The following is a 26,324-nucleotide window of genomic DNA, read 5'->3' as shown; positions in this document are numbered from 1 at the left end:
CATTTTCTTTTAGTTGAAAGTAAGTTCTTTGAACTTGTATACCTTAACTTTTAGTTGAACCTATGAACTTGTAATATTCCTTAACTTTATTTATATTTTAATCAAAATTATAATTTAGTGTTTTTTTTTAGAATTGAAGAAAACAAATTATTTTTTTGATTAAGTGAATCAATCCGTTTAACCCACCAACCCGTGGTAGACTAGGTCAGGTTCGAATTTTTTAAGCTTGCTAATAAGTGAGTTGGGTTGGATTGACTCACTAAGTGACCAACTCGTGGTGGGTCGAACCGGGTGGCCCATTTTGACAACTCTATTTACTGCGCAAAAGGATTAGGAAGAGAGGAATATGATATGTTTCAGGTGTTACGTGTTCCTTTCATGATGATGGAGAAGGGGATGACGAGAGAGGATTAATAGCATTCCTACGAAATGTCATCCTAGTATACATGGTAAGATTAAAGGGTGATGCAGGAAAAATTATTAAATTATTCTCGTTACTATTAAAAAAATATAAAATCTCCATATAAATAACTTATTTCCTATGTAAACATTCGGTATGTAAATGTTAAATTTATTTTTATACCAAATATATTGTATTATTCATTTTTTTATAAATAATTTTTTTACAATTTCGATCATTCAATAAAAATTATAAAAGTAATTTTAAATCATTCTTATATTGTTTTATATTACTTTTAATATCAGGGATATGTAACATAACTTTATTTATCTATTAATTTTTTTAATATGTCACATCAATCAATTGAGACACAAACTTCACTCCCTAATTCACTCTAAAATCACCTTTAAATATTTTAAAAGAAACAACATTAACTTTACTCCGAATGCTTTCCATCTCTCCCTCTCTCCTCCAGATCAATCTATAAAAACAAAAAAGAAGAACATAACCTAAAAGTTACTCTTAAATAATCTAAGATAACATAACAGATCTTCAAATATAACATAAAGAAAAGAAAATTAAAACGGTAACAACCAAAAAATAGAGTAATTTTATCTCTAGTGCATACATTATAGATATTAAATAAAACTGGTCAAGCAAGCAAAATACATGACTAAATAAATACATAAAGTGTAATTACAGCCTTTTAGTTAACGTTTCTCTAAAGAAACTAGTTTTTGAATAACTAAATACCAAAAAAAAATGACTATCTATTACTATACAAAAATGTGTTCAACAATATCTAAGTAGGAATTTATTTATCGTGCCAACTATTGTAATCTTTTAAATAGTTTAATAAAAATTACACACAAAAAAGTAGAGACAAGATCATCATAATGGTGAAACTAAGTATGCATGTGTGTTACCCACAATAAACACAGTACTACTTAAAATAAAGCTCTCAAAAAATCATCAAAACCAGAGGCGATGATGGCGGCGTCTCTTCGACATCTTTTGACCTTCAAAACTTTATTCATTCTTTAAGTTCTTCTTTTTCTGTAATCATCTAGATTTTGTTTCTTTGCTATTCTCAACATCATCAACACTTACTTTAGAATATTGAAGTTTTAAAACTAAGTGTTCCAAACACAGTTTCATTTTTTTAAGTCTTGATGTCCTCACCAATGTGTCAATGCGTTGGAATTGGGTCCCTCTTGAAGACGCTTTAAAATTTGTGTTTCTTCCAACTGAGACAACCTTTTTTCACTACCAATTGTGAAATTATGTTTTCTATAAACGAATTTTTAAAATATTAGCCTTCCAACAACATGCAATTGTAGTAACCCTTTAGAGATTCGAGCTAAACTTTAAAGGAAAAGAAAATTTGGATTTCTAAATTTAGTATAACTTTTATTTTTGTTACTATTTTTGGATGGTGAAATTTGAAAATAAATTAGATTGCTCAATCTATAATATATAATCGAAAAATGAATGATGAATTGCGTGGTCTAGATTGATTGTATCATCTGCAATATATTTCTAAATTTTACAATTTGAAAATATTTAAGATCATACATTTATAATAAGTTTATACTTTTGAATTTTAAAGGTTAAAATACTCCCTTCATCCATGTTTTTGTTGGAAAATCTCAAATAGGTCCTAAGATTTTTTTTAGTCTCAATTAGGTCCATATTTTTGAAAATATGTAAAAATTAGGCCCATTTCGTTAGTATGATATTAACGGTGTTAAGGATATGCCACGTGTCAGCTTCACATTTTTTTGATTTTTTTTCTAATTTTTTTTAAAATTTTTTAAAAAAAAATTTAATTTTTTTTAAATTATTCATGCCACGTGTCACGTCAATATTGTGCCACGTGTCACGTCAGTAAGGTGACACGTGTCAAATTATTGTCTGAATCTCAATTTGGTCCATATATTTGTTATTTTTATTACATTTCAGTCCATTTTTTAAAAAAATTTTAAATATATTTATTTTAACCTTTTACAAAATTGTTTTAAAATTTTATATTTAAATTTATAAATTTTTTATTTTTAAACCAACTCTAACATTTGTATATAAATTATTTAAAACAATTTTGTAACAAGTTAAAATAAATATTTTAAAATTTTAAAACAAAATATAAAATAAACTTAATATTATTAAAATTGTTTAATAAAAATATCATTATAAAATTTATATAAAAGTTAAATTTGATCTCAATTTGGAGAAGATGAAATTGAAAATTAAAAAAAAAATGGACTAAAATATAATTAAAATAACAAATATATGGACCAAATTGAGATTCAAACAATGACTTGACACGTGTCACCTTACTGACTTGACACGTGGCACAATATTGATGTGACACGTGGCATGAATAATTTTCAAAAAAAAAATTAAAAATTTTTTAAAAAAATTAAAAAAAAATCAAAAAAATGTGGAGCTGACACGTGACATATCCTTAACACCGTTAATATCATACTAACGGAATGGGCCTAATTGTTACACATTTTAAAAAATATGGACCTAATTGAGACTAAAAAAAATCTTAGGACATATTTGAGATTTTTCAACAAAAACATGGATGAAGGGAGTATTTTAACCAATTTTAAATTACATAGTAGAATGAATTTCTAGATTATATAATTCAATTTTTTTTTGGATGGAAAATTTCAACCTTTTTCACAAATTTAAAGATGCAAGAAGAAAATATGAGATATGAGAGTGCTGGAAAAAAAATCATTAAAAACTGTCAAAAACTACTTCAGAGGACCGCCAAATCAGATTAATATAAGATGAAGAAGCATCGAAACATAGGTAGACCATGTTCAGGAAAAACAAGTAACTTAAAGAATCCTACTACACGAAAATTGTAGATGAGAAACTCATTTAAAATTGTTATAATTTAGAGAGGGGTGTTGTCACGATAAGCTTCATGCAATGTGAGAATAGCTTATAATTCTCATAAACTAATAAACTACATCAAATAAGCCTTTCTTTAATTAGCCAAAAGAAGTATATACAAAATAATCTTATTAACTTTTTATATTATGTACATCATGTTGATGAAAAGAACAGTTATGAGATAATTAAATATCTTAAATACAAATTATTATCTTATAATTGGTTATTATATTTATCGACTATATTATAATCAAAAGATAAAATCAACCTATAATCTTTGACTTATTTTATTACAAAAGATTAGGCTATAAATAAAATTTTCTATTAATCGAATTTTATTTTATAAGAACTATCATCTCTACATCTTTTCTAATTTTTTTTTCTACTTTCCTTCTAAATCTCTGACTCTATTCTTTATGTATTTGAATATTGGAATACACTATAGGATTTCTGGTGTCGAGGTCTACAATCCTACTCAATTATAATCTTGAATAGAGTAAGTTCATCTTTTGTCCTCCTAATGGATCATTTTAGTTGAACTGAACTGGAATTGAGTCTGATTTGGATAGAAGATAAAAACACTCATTAGAGCCAAGGGCATCATATGATATGTATATTTATGTGTCTGGTTTATGCAGACTCGTTGGGCGAGCCAAACTCCCACTAAGCGAATCTTAAAAATTAAATCACAGAGATAATCAAGACCTTTCATTCCTTGGGTGAGTTAGAGCTCACCGAGCGAGCTTGATTTAAAACAAGCTTTTGGGGCTTAAGTCGTTGGACGAGTGAATGAGTCGTTAGACAAGTGAATGAGTAGCTGAACGAGCCCAATTCGCTTGACGACTTTGAATACTATTAGTTCTAGGGCTTGTGTCGTTGGGCGAGTCATTTGTTCCCTAACTAAGTATTCCTTTAGGGGTGTGTCGCTGAGAAAAAAAAAACTTGTTGAACGGGTCTTTAATGATTAAAGTGATATGTGCTAATATGAAATATGGGTTTTAAATTATTAGTATGTTATTTATTGAATATAGTATGTTTTAAAATGTTGAAATACGATGAATATATGGATCGATGATGACTTTTGTGGTAATACTTAATGTTGGATTGCATAAAGGGTGATTTTGTACCATGTTGTTATATTGTTAGTTGTTTAACTTATATGAGATATGTGATACATATGAGAAAATAATAGGAGTACCGTTGCTATGAAATGGGTATTATTTTAAGTGGTTGACAATATATTAAAAACTATGAAATGGTTTGGATAGATATGTGGTGTGCATGGTATAGATATGGCCTTTCCTATGGAGGGATGCCATATTGGTAAGTTTAGTATTATGCATTGAGTAGTAGTCCATATATGAAATTATCCTACTAAATTCACAAACTCATACAAAGTGAGGTTTGCGTGGTGAAAGTTGAAGGAGGTTCCTAGTTGCGGGATTTAGAGTACTTTTGGTGATACTATTAGTGAATTAAACTTGTCATGAGGGATTGAAACCTAATAAATTTGGGTTGGTTGTGATAGTTTAAGTCATGATCTCATGATAGGTGCATAATTTTGAGTACTTAATACATATTCCAAAAATTGAGTCTAGAATAGGTCATGTTAGAATTATAAATGTGATGAATTGTCAAATGCGTGACTCATAACTATGTTTAAATAAGATGATTTTATAATATGAGATTATAAAATACTATTAGCTTATCCTATCTTGTGTTAATTTGTGATTTATCTACATGTGATGATATATATATTATATGCTTATGTGATGGTTTATTACTTGATACCTAATTTATAATAATTCATTTAGTGGTGTATATATGCTAAATTAAAATGTTAAATTTTATCTAATATATTATGATATTTAAAATCATAAACATTTATATAACATGTTCACAACAAAGATTTATTTTAACTCACTTTCAATATTCATATTTACTCTTCATTATTTTCTTTTAATCACTTTGTGATTTGAACATCGAAGCTTAATTCTTATGTCGACTTCCATGCAATGTCATACTCAATCAATCGAGACCTTACCTCACACTTAAAATGGTTTAAGAACGTCTCCCAGAAAAAAAAAAAAAAAAAAACAGCCCAGCCTTAAATTTTCATAGAGAATACACTTTTTTTTTTTCAAATAAATTGCAAGGTCAAACTTACGAGAGGTCCTAATGTAATAAAAATTTAATAAATAAGAATTTAGTCGAATCATTTATCCAAACATGCCCTATGACGATAACATAATCCCTTTCGTTACAAGATAACTGAGTTTCTTTATTCAGAAGTTGAGTAGTTCGATAGCTCCAACCAATACTTATGGCATAAGTGTTATCACTAGATAATATTACATATAGATGACTCATCCAGTCTTTCTTGATATAAAAAGTGCACTTACGATAGCAGATTAACCAGCATTACAAGTTGTGTAATTAAGTATAAATAAATGGAATATAACAGGGTGTGCATCAGTTCACTTCTCTTTTCTTAAGATCAGCTTCAAAGTCATCAAACTAAATTCATAACCATTAATTTGTACTATATAGAGCACACATTCATTTTTATCAATGATGAATGAAAAATTCGGCACAAGCATACTCCTGAGTCCAAAAGACTGAGATGCCTTTTGAAAATCCTCAATTAAAAAGCACGAATCTCTTCCTGAGAACTAATGTGGAGAATCGGTTGTTACCACTATAGCACAATAGGCCATGGCACAAAAATAAACGAATGAAAGCATCATCATTCCTTTCCTGTAAATTTTGATGGGTAATTATATTTACAAAACTCCCCATTGTATAGTTGGAAAAATAGTTCACAATTCCAAACAAGAACCAAACTCTTGAAAAATAAGGGTATATCTACGGGAAAGTAGCTCACAATCACATGTAAAAGATGGCCAATGACATGTGTCAACTGGAAACTCTAGGTTGCTTGCATCCATGCTCTGGTAAAAGATTATCAGATGCTGCTCTTTTTGGTTTCAACTGAAAAAGACGAAAGATCATTGACATCTATTAGATCCATATGGGCTGATGATGGAGGTTAGGAATGTGTACAAGCATGTGCAGACCTAACTGTACCAAAACATATTGGATTTAACTTTTAAGAGTCACTAACCTTCTCCTCAGCATGCTGATAGATATGTCTCAGGAGGATATTTTTGGCCTCAGTGCTTATCACTGTCAGAACAAATTTCAGAAACAGGTTAGCAAATCCTCAGTTACCAAACATGAGTAGTAATTCTACCCAAATAAAAGAGACAGAAAATGAGGGATGTACATCTGTCAAAAAAAGAAAAAAATAAAAACTTGCAACCAATGTTTTTCATGTTTCTTGCCTTTCTATATAAGCAAAACTTTTTGTATGTGGCAAACAGAGAAAACAAGATTAAAGTAATGGGTTTAAAGCATATAGTTTGGATCCTCCTCCAAAATCATGATTAAAGGAAAATACATTTTTCAAACAGCTTATTGATCAGGCAAAAAGAGAGCAAAGCATTGCACCAGAAGTAGAAAAAGTTGTAGTGACTACCTTGATCAGGTGGTGGAAGGGTCCTGCTGTGAGTAGGATGGTAAGTGGCCGGTGCTATTTTCTGCATGAAAATAGAAGTTTCCTCTTCAGAGAGCAAATGAAAATATATGATTAGGTGATCCATAGTACACTTCAGAAAAGAATAGAGTAACGAGGTGCAAAACAGGCATGTTTAGTTTTCAGCTGAGAGATCCCCAACGTTCATTCAGAAAGTAAAACTGAGAAAATATCTTGCTTGATTTTCAGTTGGTACCATTGCAAACTGAGTTTTGCCTCTAGTTTGAAATGTAAGATAGAGAGTCGTTTTACAAACTAAGTTCGTTCAGTCTGTAACATAAGGTTCATTCAAACTTAAGTTGCAAACTTCAGTCGAAGTATGCACAAAGAAGCTGTTGGCCCTAAAACTGTTTGGTTAGAAAAAGGAAATGAATAGTGGAATGGAATCATAGTTTTATGCTTCAGCATAGGTATCAAATGAATCTAATGGTCTCCTTCATTTTTAATAGATAAATTTCATGAGTAATACTTATTTGTTTGTAATTTTGTGGATTAGCGATTCTAATAATCTATGAAATGGATAAGTACAACTACATTCAGCAAAAGGTATTGTGAAACAACTAAACTTGTCTCAGGCTAATGGAAACTAATATATGGCTGAAAGCTGAAAAGATATTTCTTATAATATAAAGGACAAATTACGTATAGAACTAGCCTTTCCAACTATTTTGAAAAAAGTAAAGCAGTGCTACAATATTGAACAAGAAAACCAAATTTAACAGTATTATGTTTAGAGTGAAAAAGAACAAGAAAAAAAAGGAAACAGAAAATCATTCCATGCTTGAAAAGTTTAAAACTTCGAAATTGATAAGAGCTTCAACCTGAGGTGAACGACAAATTGCACAATGCCATCCTATTATGAATTAGTAATAACAATCAGAATATCAAGAAATACTCTGTCACTTGTGATAAAAAGGAACAAATGAAAAAATGTGATGATTGCAAACACATGCTCTTCTACACTACAACTTCTCTACCATATACCAACTTAAAATGAAAATATAGGAGTCAAATAAGCAAGTATGTCAACTAGAAGAAATTCTTATCTTGATGGCTAACAACCAAAGTTTTTCCTCAAGAGACAAGTAGGTTGAGAATAAAAAACAATGCAATTCTCTCTTCCCTGAACATCCAACCAAATAAATGTCTATAGATGAGACAGTAGCACACCAAAAACTCAGAATCACAATCAGATTTCTCAGCAAGTGATAAAGCATACATTTGCATGATTGAATGGTCATTACAAGGATTATCAATTTCTTACACTACACAACTTACAGAAGAACTTGAAGGATCGGAAGGTCGAAGCTGACTGAAGTTGTGAGGGTCATAGGATGGCCAATTACCCAGTACAGACTCCATAGAGTGATGGATGCTGCTACAAATTTCAGAGAGATTAAGGCGTGAAAAAAGAGGAAATAGATGAGGAAGCCAATGACACACACAACACAAATTCCGACTCAAGAAACAGCTGTTGTGGACTGAACTTCACATCACATTTGTGCACTCATTGCATAGGACACCACACCACCTGCTCTAACTCTAAACCCAATTATTCATTGCCTGGTAAACTGCAATTTACGAAAAGGGGGTAAGTGAATTCCAATTAAAGAAAAAGGAGAAAAATCCCTAAAATCATCATCCCAGTGCATAAAGAATAAAATTCACCAAAACTCTGAACTATCAGATTATCAATCAATACAGATTTTTAGGCTCACTAATGAACTCGTCAAAATGAAAACACACACATACAAGAACATTGAAAGCCAAAAATTGAAGATCCAGTATTGTTTGAATGAAGCAGATATTGGAAAACAGTAACATGATAAGAAGTGAAAGCGTTAGAAATAATCTGAGTCCAAGGACAGTAGAAATAATTGGTGAGTGTCTCAACATTACATTACCCTGTGAAATTCTGAGTAGGGATTTCAGATCTATGGGGAATGTGGTAAAGTTATGTTATGGTAGAGAAGTGAAAGAAAAGGGCAAGGTTGGAAAAATGAAAAGCTGAAAATTGCAGCCACCATTAACGACTGATCATTAATTGAAGTAACTCATGAGTTCCTTCCTCCTATAAACCACTCATACCTAATTTTATTCACAGATTTTTTAAATAACTTCACACAATAAATTATGGTATGATTTTGTATTTAAATTTGATTATGATAGATAATAATATTTATTAATATAAAATTAATTCATTTTTTATAAAAAGATTAATTAAATGCTATTGATGAAAAAATTAATTAATTTAACAGTTGGTGTTACATGATAATATTTTAATTTAAAAATAATATTGTTACAAAAAAATATGCATAACACTGAAAATTGAATAGTATTAAAATATATATTTTATTCCATAATAACCGTTCATTTTCTGTATGAATGCTACAATAGTTTTTCTCCAGGACATATTTTTACCGTTCTTTAATGTTTGATATTATTCATCCTTAGTGATTTCACTTTGTTGAGATTCGTGAATGGCACATATGGCATAATACTACGTAAGGGGGTGGACTTCAATTTTTTTTTTTTTTAAATTGAGTTGAATTGTATTCGATTTACTTAATTTATTAATATCTTTTTATATTTTTTATAATTATTTAGTATTATATAAATTTACTTTTATATATTTTCAATATTAGAATGTTGCTTAATAATATTTGAATAGTTTGAAGGTTTGATTTATTTGTATGTCCAAGTTATATAAATTGATACTTTAATCTATAATTATTATTTTTATAACAATATTTCGAAAATGAACACTTTGAGTCAATTCATTTTCTGTTGTAGCCCAATACATTATAAAATAAATTACAAAAAGGAAAACATTCAGAAGTGAATCAAACCATTAACTCACCAACATGTGAAAGATCAAATTGAAATATAAAATTTCTGACTCACAAATAAGTAAATCGGGTTGAACTGATCATTTTTAACTCAACTCGAAATTAACTAACTCAAATAAATGGGATCAACTTACTTTTGAAAGAAAAAGGTTAAATTATACTTTTAGTCCCTATTTTCGTAGCAAAATTTGAATTTGGTCCCTCAATTATTTTTTATCTCAATCTGGTCCCTATTTTGAGAAATTTGACCCAATCAAGTCCTTTCCGTTAGTGGTGGAGTAACGGTGTTAAATGGGGTGCCACGTGTCAACTTCTGGATTTTTTGAATTTGTTATCTTTTTATTTTTATTTTTATTTTTTTATTTATTTTTTGAATTTTTTTGAATTTTTTTTATTTTTTTTCAATTTTTTAAAAAATTAAAATTTTGCCACGTGTCAAGTTGACATCGTGCCACGTGGCAGTGAGAGTGCCACGTGGCAGTGAGAGTGCCACGTGTCACTATTTGAGAGGTGTCATTTTCTCATTCTCAATTTGGTCCCTGTATTTTATTTTTTGTCTCAATTTAGTCCCAATTTTTGTAAAAATTATGCAATTTCGTCCCCCTCCAAATTAAAACAAAAATTATAAAATGTTATACAAATATTTTTATTAAATTTGATTTTTTTATTCAAATTGATATTTTTATTATATATTTTCAATAAAACCAAGTTTATTTAAATTTGTTTCACATTAAATTTTACTTAAAATTGTTTTCAAATTTTAAATTTATTTGTTTTTTATTGTTACATAAACTAGTTAATTTTTCTTAAATTATATGATTGTTATTTTTATACTAACTAAAACATTTGTATAGAAATTATTGAATTTTACACATTTTAAAAATATGCAATTATTTAAAATATAAATTCAAATAAAAAACAATATTAAAGTATAATGTAATAAAATATCAATATAATTTATGAATTTTTTTATTAGCATTATTTTCTATTAACAACTTTAAAACAATTTTAAATAAAGTTTAATGCAAAATATAAATTAAAATAAACTTAATCTTGTTAAAAATATTTACTCGAAATATCAATTTTGATAGAAATATTTGTGCATATTTATATAGAAATTAAATTTGGTTTCAACTTGGAGAAGGACAAAATTGCATAATTTTTACAAAAATTGGGACTAAATTGAGACAAAAATTAAAATACAAGGACCAAATTGAGAATGAGAAAATGACACCTCCCAAATAGTGACACGTGGCACTGTCACTGCCACGTGACACGATGTCAGCTTAACACGTGGCAAAATTTTAATTTTTTAAAAAATTCAAAAAAAATAAAAAAAAATTCAAAAAAAATTCAAAAAAAAATTTAAAAAATTCAAAAAATCCAGAAGCTGACACATGGCACCCCATTTAACACTGTTACTCCACCACTAACGGAAATGGCTTAATTGGGTCAAATTTCCCAAAATAGGGATTAGATTGAGATAAAAAATAATTGAGGGACCAAATTTAAATTTTGCTACGAAAATGAGGACTAAAAGTATAATTTAACCAAAGAAAAAAAAAAGGGTGGGCATTGAAATTAGTTATTGGTATAATAGAGAGATACCGGGTTAATGACAAAGATATTTGAAAATTTTCACTTGTAAGAGATGATAGGATCCGTAATAAACTGATAACACCGATAATTAAATGGATTGAGATTTGTAAGAAGACAAAAAAAAAAAACTTATGACGTAGAGAAGATTTTAGATTTCTTTTATATTCCTAGATGAATCATATTTTGAATTTCCTTATTTAACTACGCTTAAGGTTAGCTAATTCTTTTCTAAATTTCTGACAAACAAGAACTCAATTTTTCTCAATTAATCAAATATGTAAAGTCTTATCTCCTAGAAGCATGCTCGGTAGAAGAAACAAAGTGTTTATATAAAAGGAAAACAATGAAACTAACTCATAAAAAAATTTAATTAGATAAAAACAAATTTTGATTCTCTGTTAAGTTGCAGTTGTTCTTTTACTTAATTTTTTTAATCTTCAAAATATCAATAGATATTAATTTTGATATTGTAAAATATATTAAAAACATTTTAATTAAAGAACAAAAATACATTTTAAAAATAGACAATACAATAAACTCAAACGAAAATCTAAACTTATTAAAAACAAACCAAACGCAGTAAATTCCTAAATTCCTAATCGTCAAGCTTGAATAAGAAAATGATATAAGATCATCTTGTAATCTTAGGTTATAATAATAAAATAGTTAAATTTTCCATTTTATAGTCCTAAAACATAACTTAGAAATTATTATTCATTATTTACATATTTTAAAATGTTCTCATATAATATTTATAAAAACAGGTTTTACTTTTATTACTTAGTGCTCTAGTCCAGATAAAAATATATTTATTTCGTTTGGAATATAAAATAATCTCATTCCTAATAACATGACAATGATTTTACTGGTTACATCCTTTTTAGAAATATTCTTAGAATATTACACTTCACTCTTGCTTATATTTAGGTTTAAGTGATGTGTTTGAAAATTCTGGCTCAAATTCTTCAATAGAAAAAAATATATATATATATATATATAACAATTAATTATAAACAAAAAATCCCCAAAATACTTTGATGCATTGGCCTTTGCCCAACAAAAATATAATGGACCGGTTTTCAAACATTGATTGTCATCAGGGCTTCGGTCATTTCTTCCTACATCCTTTTTTCTTCCTGCACCCCCATAAATTGTTATATTCCCATTTTATCATTTATTAAAAACTATAAAATACTAATTTCACATCCCAATCTTCCTTTCTTGGATTTTCTTAGACCTTCGTATGTGGGTTAAGTAGTATTTGGGGTTTTAATTGTAAGCATGCATTTCAGATCAAGAATCTGGATACACTTTTGAATTTAGTGAGATATTATGGATTGGACATTTTGAAACAGTATATTTTATCATAATATACAATTTGAAATGTTTTACTAGATTTGGAAGTATATTTTGGATTGCTCAATCCCAAAAAATTATCTTTCAATGTTAATTTGATGTATCTTTTGTTCTTTCGCTCCTTTTCTCTGTTTGTGTGATACTGCATGCATGCAAATGGAGACGAAAGTCGAAGACCAGGTCGATCATCATACTCATGGCGCGACTGTCATGTATCATCGAGTGTCTCCTTGGTGACAAAACCACAACCATAATTTTCATCGCTTGTAACAAACAAGGGCCAATTTTTACGATAAATTACGAATATGGACAAAATTCTAATATATTAACAATTTTAGGTAACTCGTGTAGGGGTGACGATTTTACTTGTGTGTTCTTTTATTTGGAAATTATTATTAATATATACTTTTAGGATACAAATCTTAAATCAATAATCATTTATAATTTGTGATGTTAAAATAACTTTATATATCTTAATTACCGATATATGTACATTCAAATGATAAAATATAATAATTGCAAATAACTTCTTTTTAAGATACACACTAAATGTTGTACTCTTATAAAAAAAATGTAAATGGAATAACAAGTTCCACCGAAGTCGTTCCCTTTTTTATGACTTTTGAACTAAAGTCGTCCAATTCCCCCTAGATGACTTCCAATTCTAAAACCATCAAATTGAAAGTTGTCTATCCCTATAACGACTTCTATATTGAAGTTGTTCCCTCCCAAAATGACTTCTAACGTAAGAAAAAGTATTTTAGAAACTCGTTTTGATGGGTGAACGACTTCTTCATTTAAATTCGTCACACCCTTGCACGACTTACCTATACCTTGTAATTTTCTTGAATTATTCAAATTTACATAATTTGTTGGGAAGATTGAACCCTCGCGGTAAAAAAAACAAGGTACAATCATGTTTGCATTTGTAAAAAGATGTTTGGTTTTTGTGTCCTTTGTTAACCATTGCGTTGTGTGGTGATGTCTTCGACTTCGACTTCACCTCTAGCGACTAGCACCATTTGCATTTGGCACATATGCGAGTTTGGGTCTACCATGATCCTCCCTGCTCGCGATAATAATGTCCTCGTCTATGACAAGAACAAGTACAAAGAATGTTCCATCGCCACCACATTTGTGGACAAGAGCCTAACCTTGTGTTTGGATGGAGCATTTCAACGATGCTCAGAAATTGAAATGCTTTGTATTTGAATTCAAATATTGAAATGCTTTGTATTTGAATTGCTTGCAATTAGATCTCCTTCATTTTCTAAATAAATTGCTTGGATAAAGAAATTAAAATACCTTACATTTCAATTTCTTGTTTGGAAAAAACAATTGAATTTCTTGTGAGATAAAATTTAATTTTTAGAATATTTATTGGCTTAATTACGTTTTGAGTTCATGATAAATTTGGAAACGACCCAGATTGGTCGCGCTGACCCGACAACCCAATCGAATTGGTTTGACCCGACAACCTAAACGAGCTGGGTCGGCCAAAAAACCCAGACAGGATGGGTTGGCTTGATGATGCAGACAAGTCTGACGGCCCACACTTGTCGGTCATGCCCGTCAAGTTCGTCAACTTGGCCTAGCACGACCCGGCCCAACTTGGCCCATCTAGGTCATTGGCCCGGCTAGGCCCCACTAGGTCGTCAAGCCCACTCGACCCATCTTGGCCGTTGGGCCTGCTTGGACGATGTGGGTTGTCAGGCTTGACCGACTTGTTTGAGTTGTCAAGCTCGCTTGACCTGCATGTGTCATCAGGTCACCCGGTCCGTCTGGGTGATCGGGCCCGCTCGACCTATCTGGGTTGTTGGGCCTGCTCGACCCGTTTGTGTCGTCAGGTTGGTCCGATTCGTCTGGATCGTATGGACAGTCTAGGTTGTCATGATTGTTGGGTTTGTCGGGTCCGTTTGGGATTGAGTCCAGAGTGTGAGATTGAGTGAGAAGAATTTCAAATTCCATATTTTTTAAGGGTATTTGAATTTCTTCTAATTTAGCTAATTGAAATACTTCAAAAAAAAAATGCATGCATTTTAAATACTTTTTAATTTCTCTATCCAAACAAAGCATTTCATTACAAAGAATTTTCAAATTCTCCAAATAAATGAATCACCCTCTTGAATTGCCTTATCCAAACACATCATTTTGCTTCTATCTGTGGTCTACAAATAAAGACATCTCTTTCTATTCAAATAGGTTGTATGAGCCCAGGTTCGAACTGGGAGTGTGTGAGAGTAGCGTGATAACCAACTACACCACCTAGACCTTGATGCTTTATTTTTTTCAATTGCATAATTTGAACACCTAGTTAAAGAGTGAAACTGATATACAACATAAAATAAAATAATATTATTGAAACAAGCACAAATAAATATAGATACTTTTGGTGATGTCCTATAATGAAATATATGGATTTGCCATTGGTAATTCTCGTAACATGGGTTTTAATTAGATTTAATTACATATTTTATTTTATAAATTTTATCTTTCAAATTTATTGAATGGAAAATAAAGGAATATAAATATGTAAATTAATATCTAAATTGATCACTATACTGATGAATAACTTTTGGTCACAAAAATTAGTTATTAATGAGAGACTTTTTGGTAATGATAGAATAATATTTATATATACAAGATGTTGTGGAAGATAGCAAATACAATAGATCTAAAACACAATGATTAAGTGTAAGAGAATAATGGGACAGAAAAAATGTATTATTTCAAATCTATAAATAGTACACTTTAAGCAATCAAAGCAAACTTTTAAATGTTAAACAAAAAAAAATCAAAAAATTAACAAAAAGTAGTAATTTAAACACACTTAAAATTGGGACAATTAACATTATATTTTTCTTACACGTTTCAATTTGGATTAATTTGATACACACCCTATATCGTAACATGTGGAACCATTTGGTTTTTACATGTGATAAGCATCAAACATTTAAGCATCTTCTACAAAAGTCAAGAGACAAAAGAGATGCAGATGGTTTGCTTCTGTCCATGGACTACAAATAAAGACATCTCTTTCTAGAAAAAACAAATAAAAAAAAAGAACAAAAACACACTTAAAAAATCAAATGTCTATTGCTTTTGTGTACAGTTGGTTCTCTCGCACAAGTTGTGGTTGCTTTCACCTTCAAATTGGACAATCAACTCAACATTTCGAGTTCTTCCTCTCACACATTTATTTGTGTTCCAATCTCTAAAGTTCATTAATTCATCATTGTTTTTTCTCTATGTCCATTGTTTTGCATAAAAAAACTCATTCCATAGGAGAACTAAACCTTGAGACGAAAAATTGGAATATCATTGCAAAATGTAAAAATTAAAATTAACAAGATTGTCTGAGCCCAGGTTCGAACGGGGGACCTCTAGTGTGTGGGACTAGCGTGATAACCAACTACACCACCCAGACATTGATGCTTTATTCTTTTCAATTGCATAATTTGAACACCTAGTTAAAGAGTGAAATCGATATACAACATAAAATAAAATAATATTATTGAGCAAGCACAGATAGATATAGATACTTTTGGTGATGTCCTATAATGAAATATATGGATTTGCCATTGGTAATTCTCGTAACATGGGTTTCAATTAGATTTAATTACATATTTTATTATTTTATTATTTTATAAATTTTATCTTTCAAATTTATTGAATGAAAAATAAAGGAATATAAATTTGTAAATTGGTATATAAATATGTCATTGTAGTGACCAATAACTTTTGGTCACAAAAATTGATTGTTAATGAAACATTTTTTGGTAGTGATAAAATAATATTTATATATACAAGATGTTCGGAAAGATAGCAAATACAATAGATCTAAAACACAATTATTTCAAATCGATGAATAATACATTTTATGCAATCAAAGAAAACTTTTAAATGTTAAACAAAATAAAACAAAAAAAATCCAAAAATTAACAAAAAGTAGTAATTTAAACACACTTAAGATTGGGATAATTAACATTCTATTTTTCTTACACGTTTCAATTTGGATCAATTTGATACACACCACATATTGTAACATGTGGCATCATTTGGTTTTTACATTTGATAAGCATGAAACATTTACCTTGTGTTTGGATGGAGCATTTCAACAATGCTCAGAAATTGAAATGCTTTGTATTTGAATTGCTTGCAATTAAATCTCCTTCATTTTCTAAATAACTTGTTTGGTTAAACAAATTAAAATACCTTACATTTCAATTTCTTGTTTGGAAAAAACAATTGAATTTTGTGTGAGATAAAATTTAATTTTTACAATATTTATTTTAGGCTTAATTACATTTTGAGTTCATGATAAATTTGGAAACGGGCTTGACAACCCAGATGGATCGGGCTGACCTGACTACCCAGTCGAATTGGGCTGACCCGACTACCCAGTCGAATTGGTGTGACCCAACAACCCACACGGGTTGGCCCGGCCAGAAAACCCAGACAGGATGGGTTGGCCCGATGATGTAGACAAGTCTGACGGCCACACCTGCTGGTCGTGCACGTCAAGTTCGTTAACCTGGCCTGTCACAACTCGGCCTAACTCGACCCATCTGGGTCATTGGCCCGTCTTGGCCCCACTAGGTCGTCAAGTCCACTTGACCCATCTTGGTCGTCGAGCCCGCTCGCATAACGTGGGTTGTCAGGCTTGGCCGACTTGTTTGAGTTGTCAAGCTCGCTCGACCTGTATGTGTTATCAAGTCACCCGGTCCGTCTGGGTCATCGGGCCTGCTCGACCCGTCTGGGTTGTTGGGCCTGCTCGACCCGTTTGTGTCGTCAGGTCGGTCCGATCCGTCTGGATCGTATGGCCAGCCCAGCTTGTCATGGTTGTCGGGTTTGCCGGGTCCATTTTTGATTGAGTCTAGAGTGTGAGGTTGAGTGAGAAGAATTTCAAATTCCACCTTTTTTAGGGTATTTGAATTTCTTCTAATTTAGCTAATTGAAATACTTCAAAAAAATGCATGCATTTAAAATGCTTTTAATTTCTCTATCCAAATAAAGCATTTCATTACATAGAATTTCAAATTCTTCAAATAAATGAATCACCCTCTTGAATTGTCTAATCCAAACACACCATAAAGGTCTGGATGTCAAGAACTATAGGGTTCCAATAAGTGTGCTCAATGGGCACGGCTATGTCGTGAGGAAAGTTTAGTTCTCACCACATGTGTAAAATTAAAAGGTGAAGTTTAATAATATTATTGGATCTTTGGTTATGAAAAACATGTTGAAGTTATTAGACTCAAGCGATAGAGGACTATCCCTAGATTCCATTCAAGAAGAACTTGAAGATGAACCTATACAATTCAGAAGACCTAGGACAAGGGCAAGGAGCAAGAGATTGGAAGAACAAATCTATTCAATGTATTTCTTATATCTATCATATATAATTTCTACAATTTTTCAAAAATTCATAATATTCCATAATGTAATTATATAACTCCTACTATTTCATATTGTAATATGACTCTTAAAATTTCAAAAGCCTGCATCCCTATTAAGTCTGCATCAAACTTTCAAAATCGAACTTAAGTGAATGTTTACTATATATTGTAGACCAACGAATCCGAAAATCACACTTGAGTTCTGAATTATGTAATCTAGAATGTATTTCCAGATCTAGAAATATATTCTGGAATTGACAATCTGGAATGCACATCTATTTGAAAATGCTGTCATTGTACTGCTATGGGGGGATTCAAAATATTCTCTGTTCACCTCTACACCATCATTGAAAAGCACCTGGATTTGTATGCTTGGAATGGAAGTGAAGATAAAGATAATGGGTGATTCATTGTGTTGATAGTTATGCGAAGATGAAACTGGTGTTGTGTGATGAAGATGATCGAGATGGTAGAAGTGTAAAGGACTAGAGGAAGGTGCAGGCTTTTTTGTAAAAAGGGGTCACTTTGACCAAAAATTTGTAAAAAAGGGTCGTTTGAATTTTTTTTTGCAAAATAGGGTCAAGTCGTCGTGGTGGAGGACGACATTAAAGGTGAAGTCGTCCTCCACCGTACCAGTTTCTTTTTTTTTTTTCCAAAAAGTGAAACCGTGCTCTCAGAAGCCGATTTCTATATATTTTAAAAGTGAAGTCGTCCTTGGGCCTGACGACTTCACTTTTTGTTTTTTTTTTTTTTTACATTTTCAGCTTTATATATATATTTTTAATTATATATTATTTAGTTTTTGTTAAATATTTATTTAAGTAAAAATATGAAAAATAGTTTTAAAAAAATTCTAAAATACTTAATCGTTAAACCTTAATACAAAATTAAGAAGATAAAATGATACAAATTAAAAAAATATTAAAAAATCCTTCGATAATTATATTTGAATATTTAATTTGTTAATTTTTATTTTATTTGTGGTTTAGTCAGTCTACTAACTATCAAGTATCATTTAATAAAATACTAAATTTATAAAATCAAACGAAGAAGTAGAGAACATTTTGACCAAATCAAAAGAAACTGGCAAAAAAATCGCCATTGAGGATGTCACTTTATTTCTCTATTGTAAACAAATATTTAAAAAAAAACTAAATAATATATAATTAAATATATATATATATATATATATATATATATATATATATATATATATATATAAAGCTGAATCTGTAAAAAAAAAAAAAAAAAAAAAAAAAAACCAAAAAGTGAAGTCGTCAGGTCCAAGGACGACTTCACTTTCAAAATATATAGAAACCGGCTTGTGAGAGCACGGTTTTACTTTTTGAAAAAAAAAAAATGAAACCGACACGGTGGAAGACGACTTCACCTTTAATGTCGTCCTCCACCACGATGACTTGACCCTATTTTGCAAAAAAAATTTCAGCGGACCCATTTTTACAAATTCTTAGTCAAAATGACCCTTTTTTACAAAAAAGCCGGAAGGTGCACTGCCTAAAGAAGGAGGAAAGAAGTTTAGATTTTTTAATATATTTTATTCGAAAGTAAAATGGGGATAATATATTTTATGGAAATAAAGAAAAAAATGGGTGCAAGAAGAAATAGTCCGACTTTTTTTTGTCGCATCTCATTTTTTCTTCTTCTTATATCTCTATAAAACTTGCATTCTCTAAATTATTGTCATTAAAATTTGAATAAAAATTTTTGCATTTTCTTTTTTTCTAATATTTTCCAGATTAGAAATTTTGGAAAGTATTTTCAGATTTAAAAAGTGTCGTAGGGAACACCAAACCAAAAATTATAAAAATACATTCTTAATTAGATTTTTTCAAAAAGTATTTTTAAATCTAAAAAATTTCTTTCGAAACTCTTAACCTAAAAAATATTTTGTTATTCCAAAAAGGATGTTTCGGAACGTCTGAAAATACCTTCCAAAATACATAATTTAGAAAATATTCTATATAAACTATTGTATTAAAAGAAGAAAAGTAAGTATCAAAAGTCTTAAAAATTAAACGAAATAATAAGATTAAAAATAATAATAATAAGATGCGGTTCAAAATTTTATTACATATTAACATTATGAAACTATAAATTCATGATTACAAATATTGTAAGAAGAATATTTAAAACATCATATTAAGGGTTTTGTTAACCAGTGTTCTTAAAACACTGGTTAAAGATAGTTAATATATATCGAATCCTACAAAAGTTTATAGTTAAATTGACAAAAATAACTTAATGATCATTAATGTAATTTAATCTATTTAAAGTATAAAAATATCTTTGAGTGTTATATAACTGTGTTTAATATTGTATTTAATGTTCATCAATAAAAGTTAAACTATAATTAAACACTAAAATAATTATATTTTAATGTTGCAAAATATTAAAATATAATCACAAAAAAAATTTAAATTAATAGAAAAATCAATAAAAAAATGTTAAAATATCTAAAAAGTAAAAAAGTTAAATAATTAAAGTGTTTATTTATATCAAAGAATTATTATTAAAAATTTCAAAAAATATCCGATAAACTTTATAAAATATTTTGAATAAAAATGATTAAATATGTTTGTGGTTTTTTAACTTTCAGAAAATTTTAAAATTAGTTATTTTGAAATTTTATAATAATTTAGTCATTCATTTTTTAAAATATGTGGATTTAGTCCTTTTAATCAATTTTTGTTAAGTTTATTTAACATTTCAAACACGTTTCATAATAGTACTTGACTTTACATTAAAGCAAAAATGTGTCAAACAATATAAATAAGTCAAATACAATCCTGAAATGCGCTTAAAACGTCAAATAAACCTAACAAAATTTGATTAAAATGACTAAATCTACGTATTTCAAAAGATGAATGACTAAATTGGTCTAAAATTTCAAAATGGACTAATTTCAAAATTCACTTAAAGTTAAGAGACAAAAAATATATTTAATCCAATAAAATTTATTAAAGCATATAATAAGTAATTTTTTAAATATATTAATATATTTTTGCAAACACCGAAATAAAACATACTTAAAGTAAATAAAGTGAAAATATTATAAAATCATTATATTTAAAGAAAAGTAGATATAAAATCTTAAAAGTAAAATACGATAATAACCCTCCTAGAAAATAAATTAAAACTTCGTATTTGACTTTCATTAATAAAGTTATTAAATATTAGTAGTATGAAAAGAAAAACTCATGTTAATAGATATTTTAAGAAAGATATTTAATTCACCTTATTAAATACTACATTGGTTTGAGCAACTGCCTTAAAAGATGGTTGCAGAAATATACAGGAAATAATAAAATGACGCTTGTAATAAATGTTTTGACGACGTCATTAATTAATTAATTAATAACTAATTATACTATTTAATAAAGCTTACGCAAGCTATAGGTACTAATTGATTACACTATTTAACTTAATCCAATATGTGGAAAAGAGAGAGAAAGATCCAACTCAGCACGAAAACCACATGACTTTCCTAAACCGCTCTTCTTCAACAACATAACGACATAAATGCTCAATTTATTAAAAATTTTTTCTCTTTCTTTAAATTTCTGCAAACTCTCTCTTCTGCTGATGCACTTCTTCTTCTTCTCAAACCTCAAAACCCAAAACCCTAGCGAGACATAGCCATGTCTGACGTATTCTGCACCGACTGCAAGAAGCACACGGAGGTTGTCTTCGACCACTCGGCGGGGGACACCGTCTGCTCCGAGTGCGGTCTCGTCTTGGAGTCTCACTCCATCGACGAAACCTCCGAGTGGCGAACCTTCGCCAACGAGTCCGGCGACAACGACCCCGTGCGTGTTGGCGGTCCCACCAACCCGCTTCTCACTGACGGCGGCCTCTCCACCGTCATCGCCAGGCCGAACGGCGCCTCCGGCGAGTTTCTCTCCTCCTCGCTCGGCCGCTGGCAGAACCGCGGCTCCAACCCCGACCGCGGACTCATCGTCGCCTTCAAAAGCATAGCCACCATGTCCGATAGGTCACGCACTACGCATTATTTATTTATTTGTTTAAATTAGTTGAGAATGGTTTTTTTGTCGTATTTGCTGACGTGGCTGGCGGTGGAATTTCAGGTTGGGACTTGTTGCAACTATCAAGGTATTACTCGTTTTTGTTTTTGATAACTTTTTTAAGTAGCTATAAACCGTCACCTTTTTTAAACCTTGATCAAGAATGTGTTTGAATGAAGATTTTAACAATGTCTGAATTTAGAATGTAAAGTAATTCGGTTGAAAGGAGTCAGCCCAAAATTTTGCTGGATTGTGAAGCAACTTGTTTGGATTTCTTGTTGTGGTGGTGCCATGGCGGGCAATCAGAAATCATCCACCAAGCCATTCTGCAATGGCGGGCCGTGGGGCCGCCATTGAACAAGGTTCTTGGTAGTGCCATTCATATCCATTGGAGTAATGGAGCACTTCACTAATTTTTGGAATTCGCTGGTGCGATGCACTGGCATTTCCATTTAACGGAACGGGACTCAAGGTCACAACCGTCTTAAAATTTTTGGAAACTTTTTAAGCATGAAAATTGGACCCTCTATCCGTTAAAAATAACAGCACAATTTTAATATTTGAAAGTATTACTATAATATAATTTTATTTTCACAAAATAAAGCAAAAGTTGTGAACTTCTACAATTTGGAAGCCCTTTGCATCTCTCTGGCCAGAATCTCTTGAAAGGTCCCACCTGCATTGGAGACAAGTTCTGTTACAATAAGAAAATGGACGGTTACTCCTAATTTAGTGGACTTTAAATTCCTGACTTCAACAAAAGGTTAAATGCTGGACAATTGTTTAATTTTTGGAATTAGATGTGAACAGAGCATTTTAGGGAATATCAATTGAAATACCCTAAAAAATTAGGTTACTCTCATCGAAACACATATAGAAGTTTCTTCTGAAAATGTATACGAATGTTGTAAAATTTGTCCCGTGAGTCCACGGTGCTACGAGATGGTGAGACGAGCATGTAATTATGAGTGGTGATTTCATTTTTACTGGTAGTAAGAGGGTCGAACAATGTTTATTAATGGCAACAAATAGGTTGAACTTGTCAGAACAATGTTTATATTCTTTGCATTATATCACCTGCTCCTTGAAGCAGTTATTCTAGTTGATCTTTTGAGTTGAACATTGAATTTTATGGAAAATTAGTTTTAGTTCTCCTCTTATGTTCTGTTTGCAATTGATTTGAAGGATCGGGCTAATGAGATATATAAGCGAGTTGAAGACCAGAAGTCCAGTAGAGGAAGAAATCAGGATGCATTATTGGCTGCTTGCCTCTACATTGCCTGTCGACAAGAGGACAAGCCTCGCACTGTAAAGGGTGCAACCTTATGTTTCTTTTGACGTTTGATGCTTCCTGATTTATCTTTTCAATGAAGTTATCTTACATGAACCTATGGATTTGAAATAGAAATTTGCTCTGTTGCCAACGGAGCTTCCAAGAAGGACATTGGCCGAGCGAAAGAATACGTAGTGAAACAACTGGGTTTGGAGAAGGGCCAATCTGTAGAGATGGGAACAATACACGCTGGAGACTTTATGGTGAGGTTTTAATTGATGAAGGGTGCTTATGTTGCGCGGCTAGCTAATTTAATCATTGGGTTAGCTGACTAATTAGTTTTATGTTTGTTCCACTAACATTATCTTCTGCCCAATCATTAGAGACGTTTTTGTTCAAATCTCGGTATGAATAATCAAGCTGTTAAAGCCGCTCAGGAAGCTGTTCAGAAATCAGAAGAATTTGATATAAGGTATATTTTATTTTGTCTTGTATTTTCTTTAGAGAATGAAATAGTTCAGTGTTAAGCTTGGCTGTCTGTCATGTTATTTACCTTTTCATACTATTACATTATTGTTGATTATGAATTCAATAAATACCTTGGTGTCGCTACTAGGAGGAATTTCAGGTGGCAAAAGTATAAAGTTGGCAATACTGTGATAAAAATGAACCAACCACACTAGCATATTAGCGCTTTATAATTGTAAGTGTTCAAGGGTTACGAGACAGGACGGGGGATATGGTTAAGGGTAGTATGCAATAGCTTTTAATTTGAACGCTTTGTCCTTTAACTAGCCAAAGGATGAGTTGTGGGTCATGAACTAATGTTAGACATATATAGGCATGCTTTATTGTATTGCACGCTTGCGTGACTCGTAAAATTTGAATTTAAAGGACAAATCATTTGCGCTGTCCTCTCACCTCTACTCGAATCCATTTTAGTGCTTATAGATTTCTTCAGCCTGTTTGATTGCACCACAAATGCATTTCCTTTTTTCATAATTTTCTGATTTATTTTCTTGTGATAGATACTAATAGCATCTTTAATCTTCCAGGAGAAGCCCCATATCAATTGCTGCAGCAGTTATATACATCATAACTCAGCTTTCTGATGATAAAAAACCTCTCAAAGGTCAGTGCCACTTCTCCTAGGCTGAAGCATAAAACCAATGAATAAGAACATATCGACTGGTTAAATTGTCTACTCTATTTCTTATGTGATAAATTTGGAATTAAATTTGATTTCAAATAAATTTCTAAAAGAATATTCAATTGTATGAAGGTCTTAGTGATCATAAGAATTAGCTGCTGCGGTATTATGACATATTTGTATCTGACCTACTGTGTTAGTGCAGATATATCAGTTGCTACAGGAGTTGCAGAAGGAACCATTAGGAACTCGTACAAGGATCTTCATCCTTATGTTTTCAAAATAATACCAAACTGGTATGCGAAGGAAGAGGATTTGAAGAACTTATGCAGCCCTTAAAGAAAAAAAAAGAAAAAAAATTAACGACCACATTTCACAACTCAGATGCCTTTGGAACGTTATGTCCTTTGTACTGAACTGTTTTATAGTTTTAACTCAATGAAAATGCCACTTTTTTGTTGCTATTTTTATTTCTCCTTGGCATTTTCCTTATGATGTGTTTAGATGATGTAATTTAAAAGTGTAATTCATTTATTTGAATAATTACAATTTTTCTACAAACGAGTCTCAAAAAGATTTATATATTATGTGTCTAAATACAAAGTGTCCAACATGATTAAAAGCTCAATAAAGTCTAAACACAAAATTACAAAATCTGAAGCTAATCTAGACCAATGTGACAGTTATGGGTATGTTTCTATCAATTATTTTGAAATTCCTGGGACATTTATAGTCATGTCTCTATCACTATGTATGGAAAATAAAGGGTTATGGAAGAAGATTTTAAATTGAAAGTATGGATCATGAAGGAACTTAAACGAGAATAGTATGGATTAATGTGAACTGTGGTGGTGGTGGTGGTTTGATAATATACTTTAGAAAGTGGGAGTAGCATATAAGACCAAATTTTTGGGAGGACAAATGGGTAAAACAAACAAGACTTAGTCATAGGTTTCCTCAGTTGTTTGTCATCTTAATTTGTAAGGATAAAATTACAAGACAACCGGGTTAATGGAGAGACAAAAGATGAGTTTGGAATCTATCACGGAGGAGAGACAAATTAGCATGGGAATCAGACCAAGAAGAGGAATTGATGTGCACTATAACAAACCAAAATTTTAACTGTGATGAGGAGGATACTTGGGTGTGGAAAGAAGCCGAGGATGAAGTGTTCACAGTGAGGTTTGCATATAATGTTACGTAAACCGTTCCTACAAGGGAGTACACTAAGTTGTTTGATGCCTTTTGGAGTTTGAAAACTCTCACAATTACACAACACTTGGGGTATAGAGTAATACTGAATAAGGTACCAACAAAGGATAATTTAGAACATAAAGGTGTTAGGATAGGTAGTAATTCATATAGTTATGTAACCAAGTTGTGGAGAGCGTTGCACACTTATTTTGTGCATCATATTCATCTCCAGAAAAACTTCTGACCGTTTTACCTTTTCAAATTAAATAGAAAATAGAACATAATTTGGAAGGTAGTATGGATAAAATAAATTGGACGGTTTGGAATCATAGAAATGGTGTAGTGTTTATAGGCAAAGAAAGGTAGATGTGTAAGATATTTTTAGCCTGACACAATTAAATGCATGGTTGTGGATCAAATAAAAGATGTCAACAATAACATTCTCATATACTGATTGATACCAGTGTCCTATTGAATGTTTAAAAACCTTGTGAAGCAAAAATTGAGGGACATGACAAAGGTTAGCTACAAATTTGGAATAAGGAGCTATAAGATCAAA

The 26,324-nt window shown here is 30.7% G+C and overlaps 2 protein-coding genes and 1 non-coding gene across 7 annotated transcripts; 1 reads left to right on the top strand and 2 right to left on the bottom strand.

Annotated features, from left to right (window-relative positions):
* Positions 1-5,985: 5,985 nt before the first annotated feature.
* Positions 5,986-8,967, bottom strand: LOC114173817 (DET1 complexing ubiquitin ligase). Of its 5 annotated transcripts, none has more exons than XM_028058454.2 (6): positions 8,807-8,964; positions 8,348-8,473; positions 8,181-8,277; positions 6,846-6,906; positions 6,432-6,493; positions 5,986-6,298 (listed from the first exon to the last, which is right to left on the bottom strand). In XM_028058454.2, the coding sequence occupies exons 3-6, from the start codon at positions 8,262-8,264 to the stop codon at positions 6,224-6,226; spliced, it is 282 nt and encodes a 93-aa protein (XP_027914255.1). In that variant the 5' UTR covers positions 8,265-8,277; positions 8,348-8,473; positions 8,807-8,964; the 3' UTR covers positions 5,986-6,223. The 5 variants fall into 5 exon arrangements, with proteins under 5 accessions (XP_027914255.1, XP_027914264.1, XP_027914273.1 ...); XM_028058463.2 differs by having other exon boundaries at positions 8,390-8,473; XM_028058472.2 differs by lacking the exon at positions 8,348-8,473 and having other exon boundaries at positions 8,807-8,967.
* A 7,092-nt stretch (positions 8,968-16,059) lies between these two features.
* TRNAV-CAC (transfer RNA valine (anticodon CAC)) lies at positions 16,060-16,133 on the bottom strand. The gene has a single exon. It is a non-coding gene; the product is annotated as a tRNA-Val (tRNA).
* Positions 16,134-21,618: 5,485 nt separating this feature from the next.
* Positions 21,619-25,035, top strand: LOC114176803 (transcription initiation factor IIB-2). Its single transcript, XM_028061969.2, has 7 exons — positions 21,619-22,117; positions 22,212-22,236; positions 23,334-23,463; positions 23,554-23,684; positions 23,805-23,893; positions 24,477-24,553; positions 24,777-25,035. Exons 1-7 carry the CDS (start codon positions 21,765-21,767, stop codon positions 24,908-24,910), a joined length of 939 nt encoding a protein of 312 aa, XP_027917770.1. The 5' UTR covers positions 21,619-21,764; the 3' UTR covers positions 24,911-25,035.
* Positions 25,036-26,324: the final 1,289 nt, after the last annotated feature.

This window comes from Vigna unguiculata, chromosome 1 (genome assembly GCF_037176805.1).
Source record: "Vigna unguiculata cultivar grain cowpea cultivar isolate G323 ecotype 2 chromosome 1, ASM3717680v1, whole genome shotgun sequence".
Classification (NCBI taxonomy): Eukaryota; Viridiplantae; Streptophyta; class Magnoliopsida; order Fabales; family Fabaceae; genus Vigna; species Vigna unguiculata.
Note: the sequence above shows the minus strand (reverse complement) of the source record. Positions and strands in the feature narration are given on the sequence as shown.

Excerpts from the sequence above, each read along its gene's own strand:
- LOC114173817 (XM_028058472.2), bottom strand. The coding sequence starts at position 8,264 with ATGGAGTCTGTACTGGGTAATTGGCCATCCTATGACCCTCACAACTTC. Across the intron at positions 6,907-8,180 it reads CCGATCCTTCAAGTTCTTCT|AAAATAGCACCGGCCACTTA; the intron begins GTAAGTTGTGTA and ends ATTTTCATGCAG. Across the intron at positions 6,494-6,845 it reads CCTTCCACCACCTGATCAAG|TGATAAGCACTGAGGCCAAA; the intron begins GTAGTCACTACA and ends TTGTTCTGACAG.
- LOC114176803 (XM_028061969.2), top strand. The coding sequence starts at position 21,765 with ATGTCTGACGTATTCTGCACCGACTGCAAGAAGCACACGGAGGTTGTC. Across the intron at positions 23,464-23,553 it reads CAAGCCTCGCACTGTAAAGG|AAATTTGCTCTGTTGCCAAC; the intron begins GTGCAACCTTAT and ends GATTTGAAATAG. Across the intron at positions 23,894-24,476 it reads TCAGAAGAATTTGATATAAG|GAGAAGCCCCATATCAATTG; the intron begins GTATATTTTATT and ends TTAATCTTCCAG.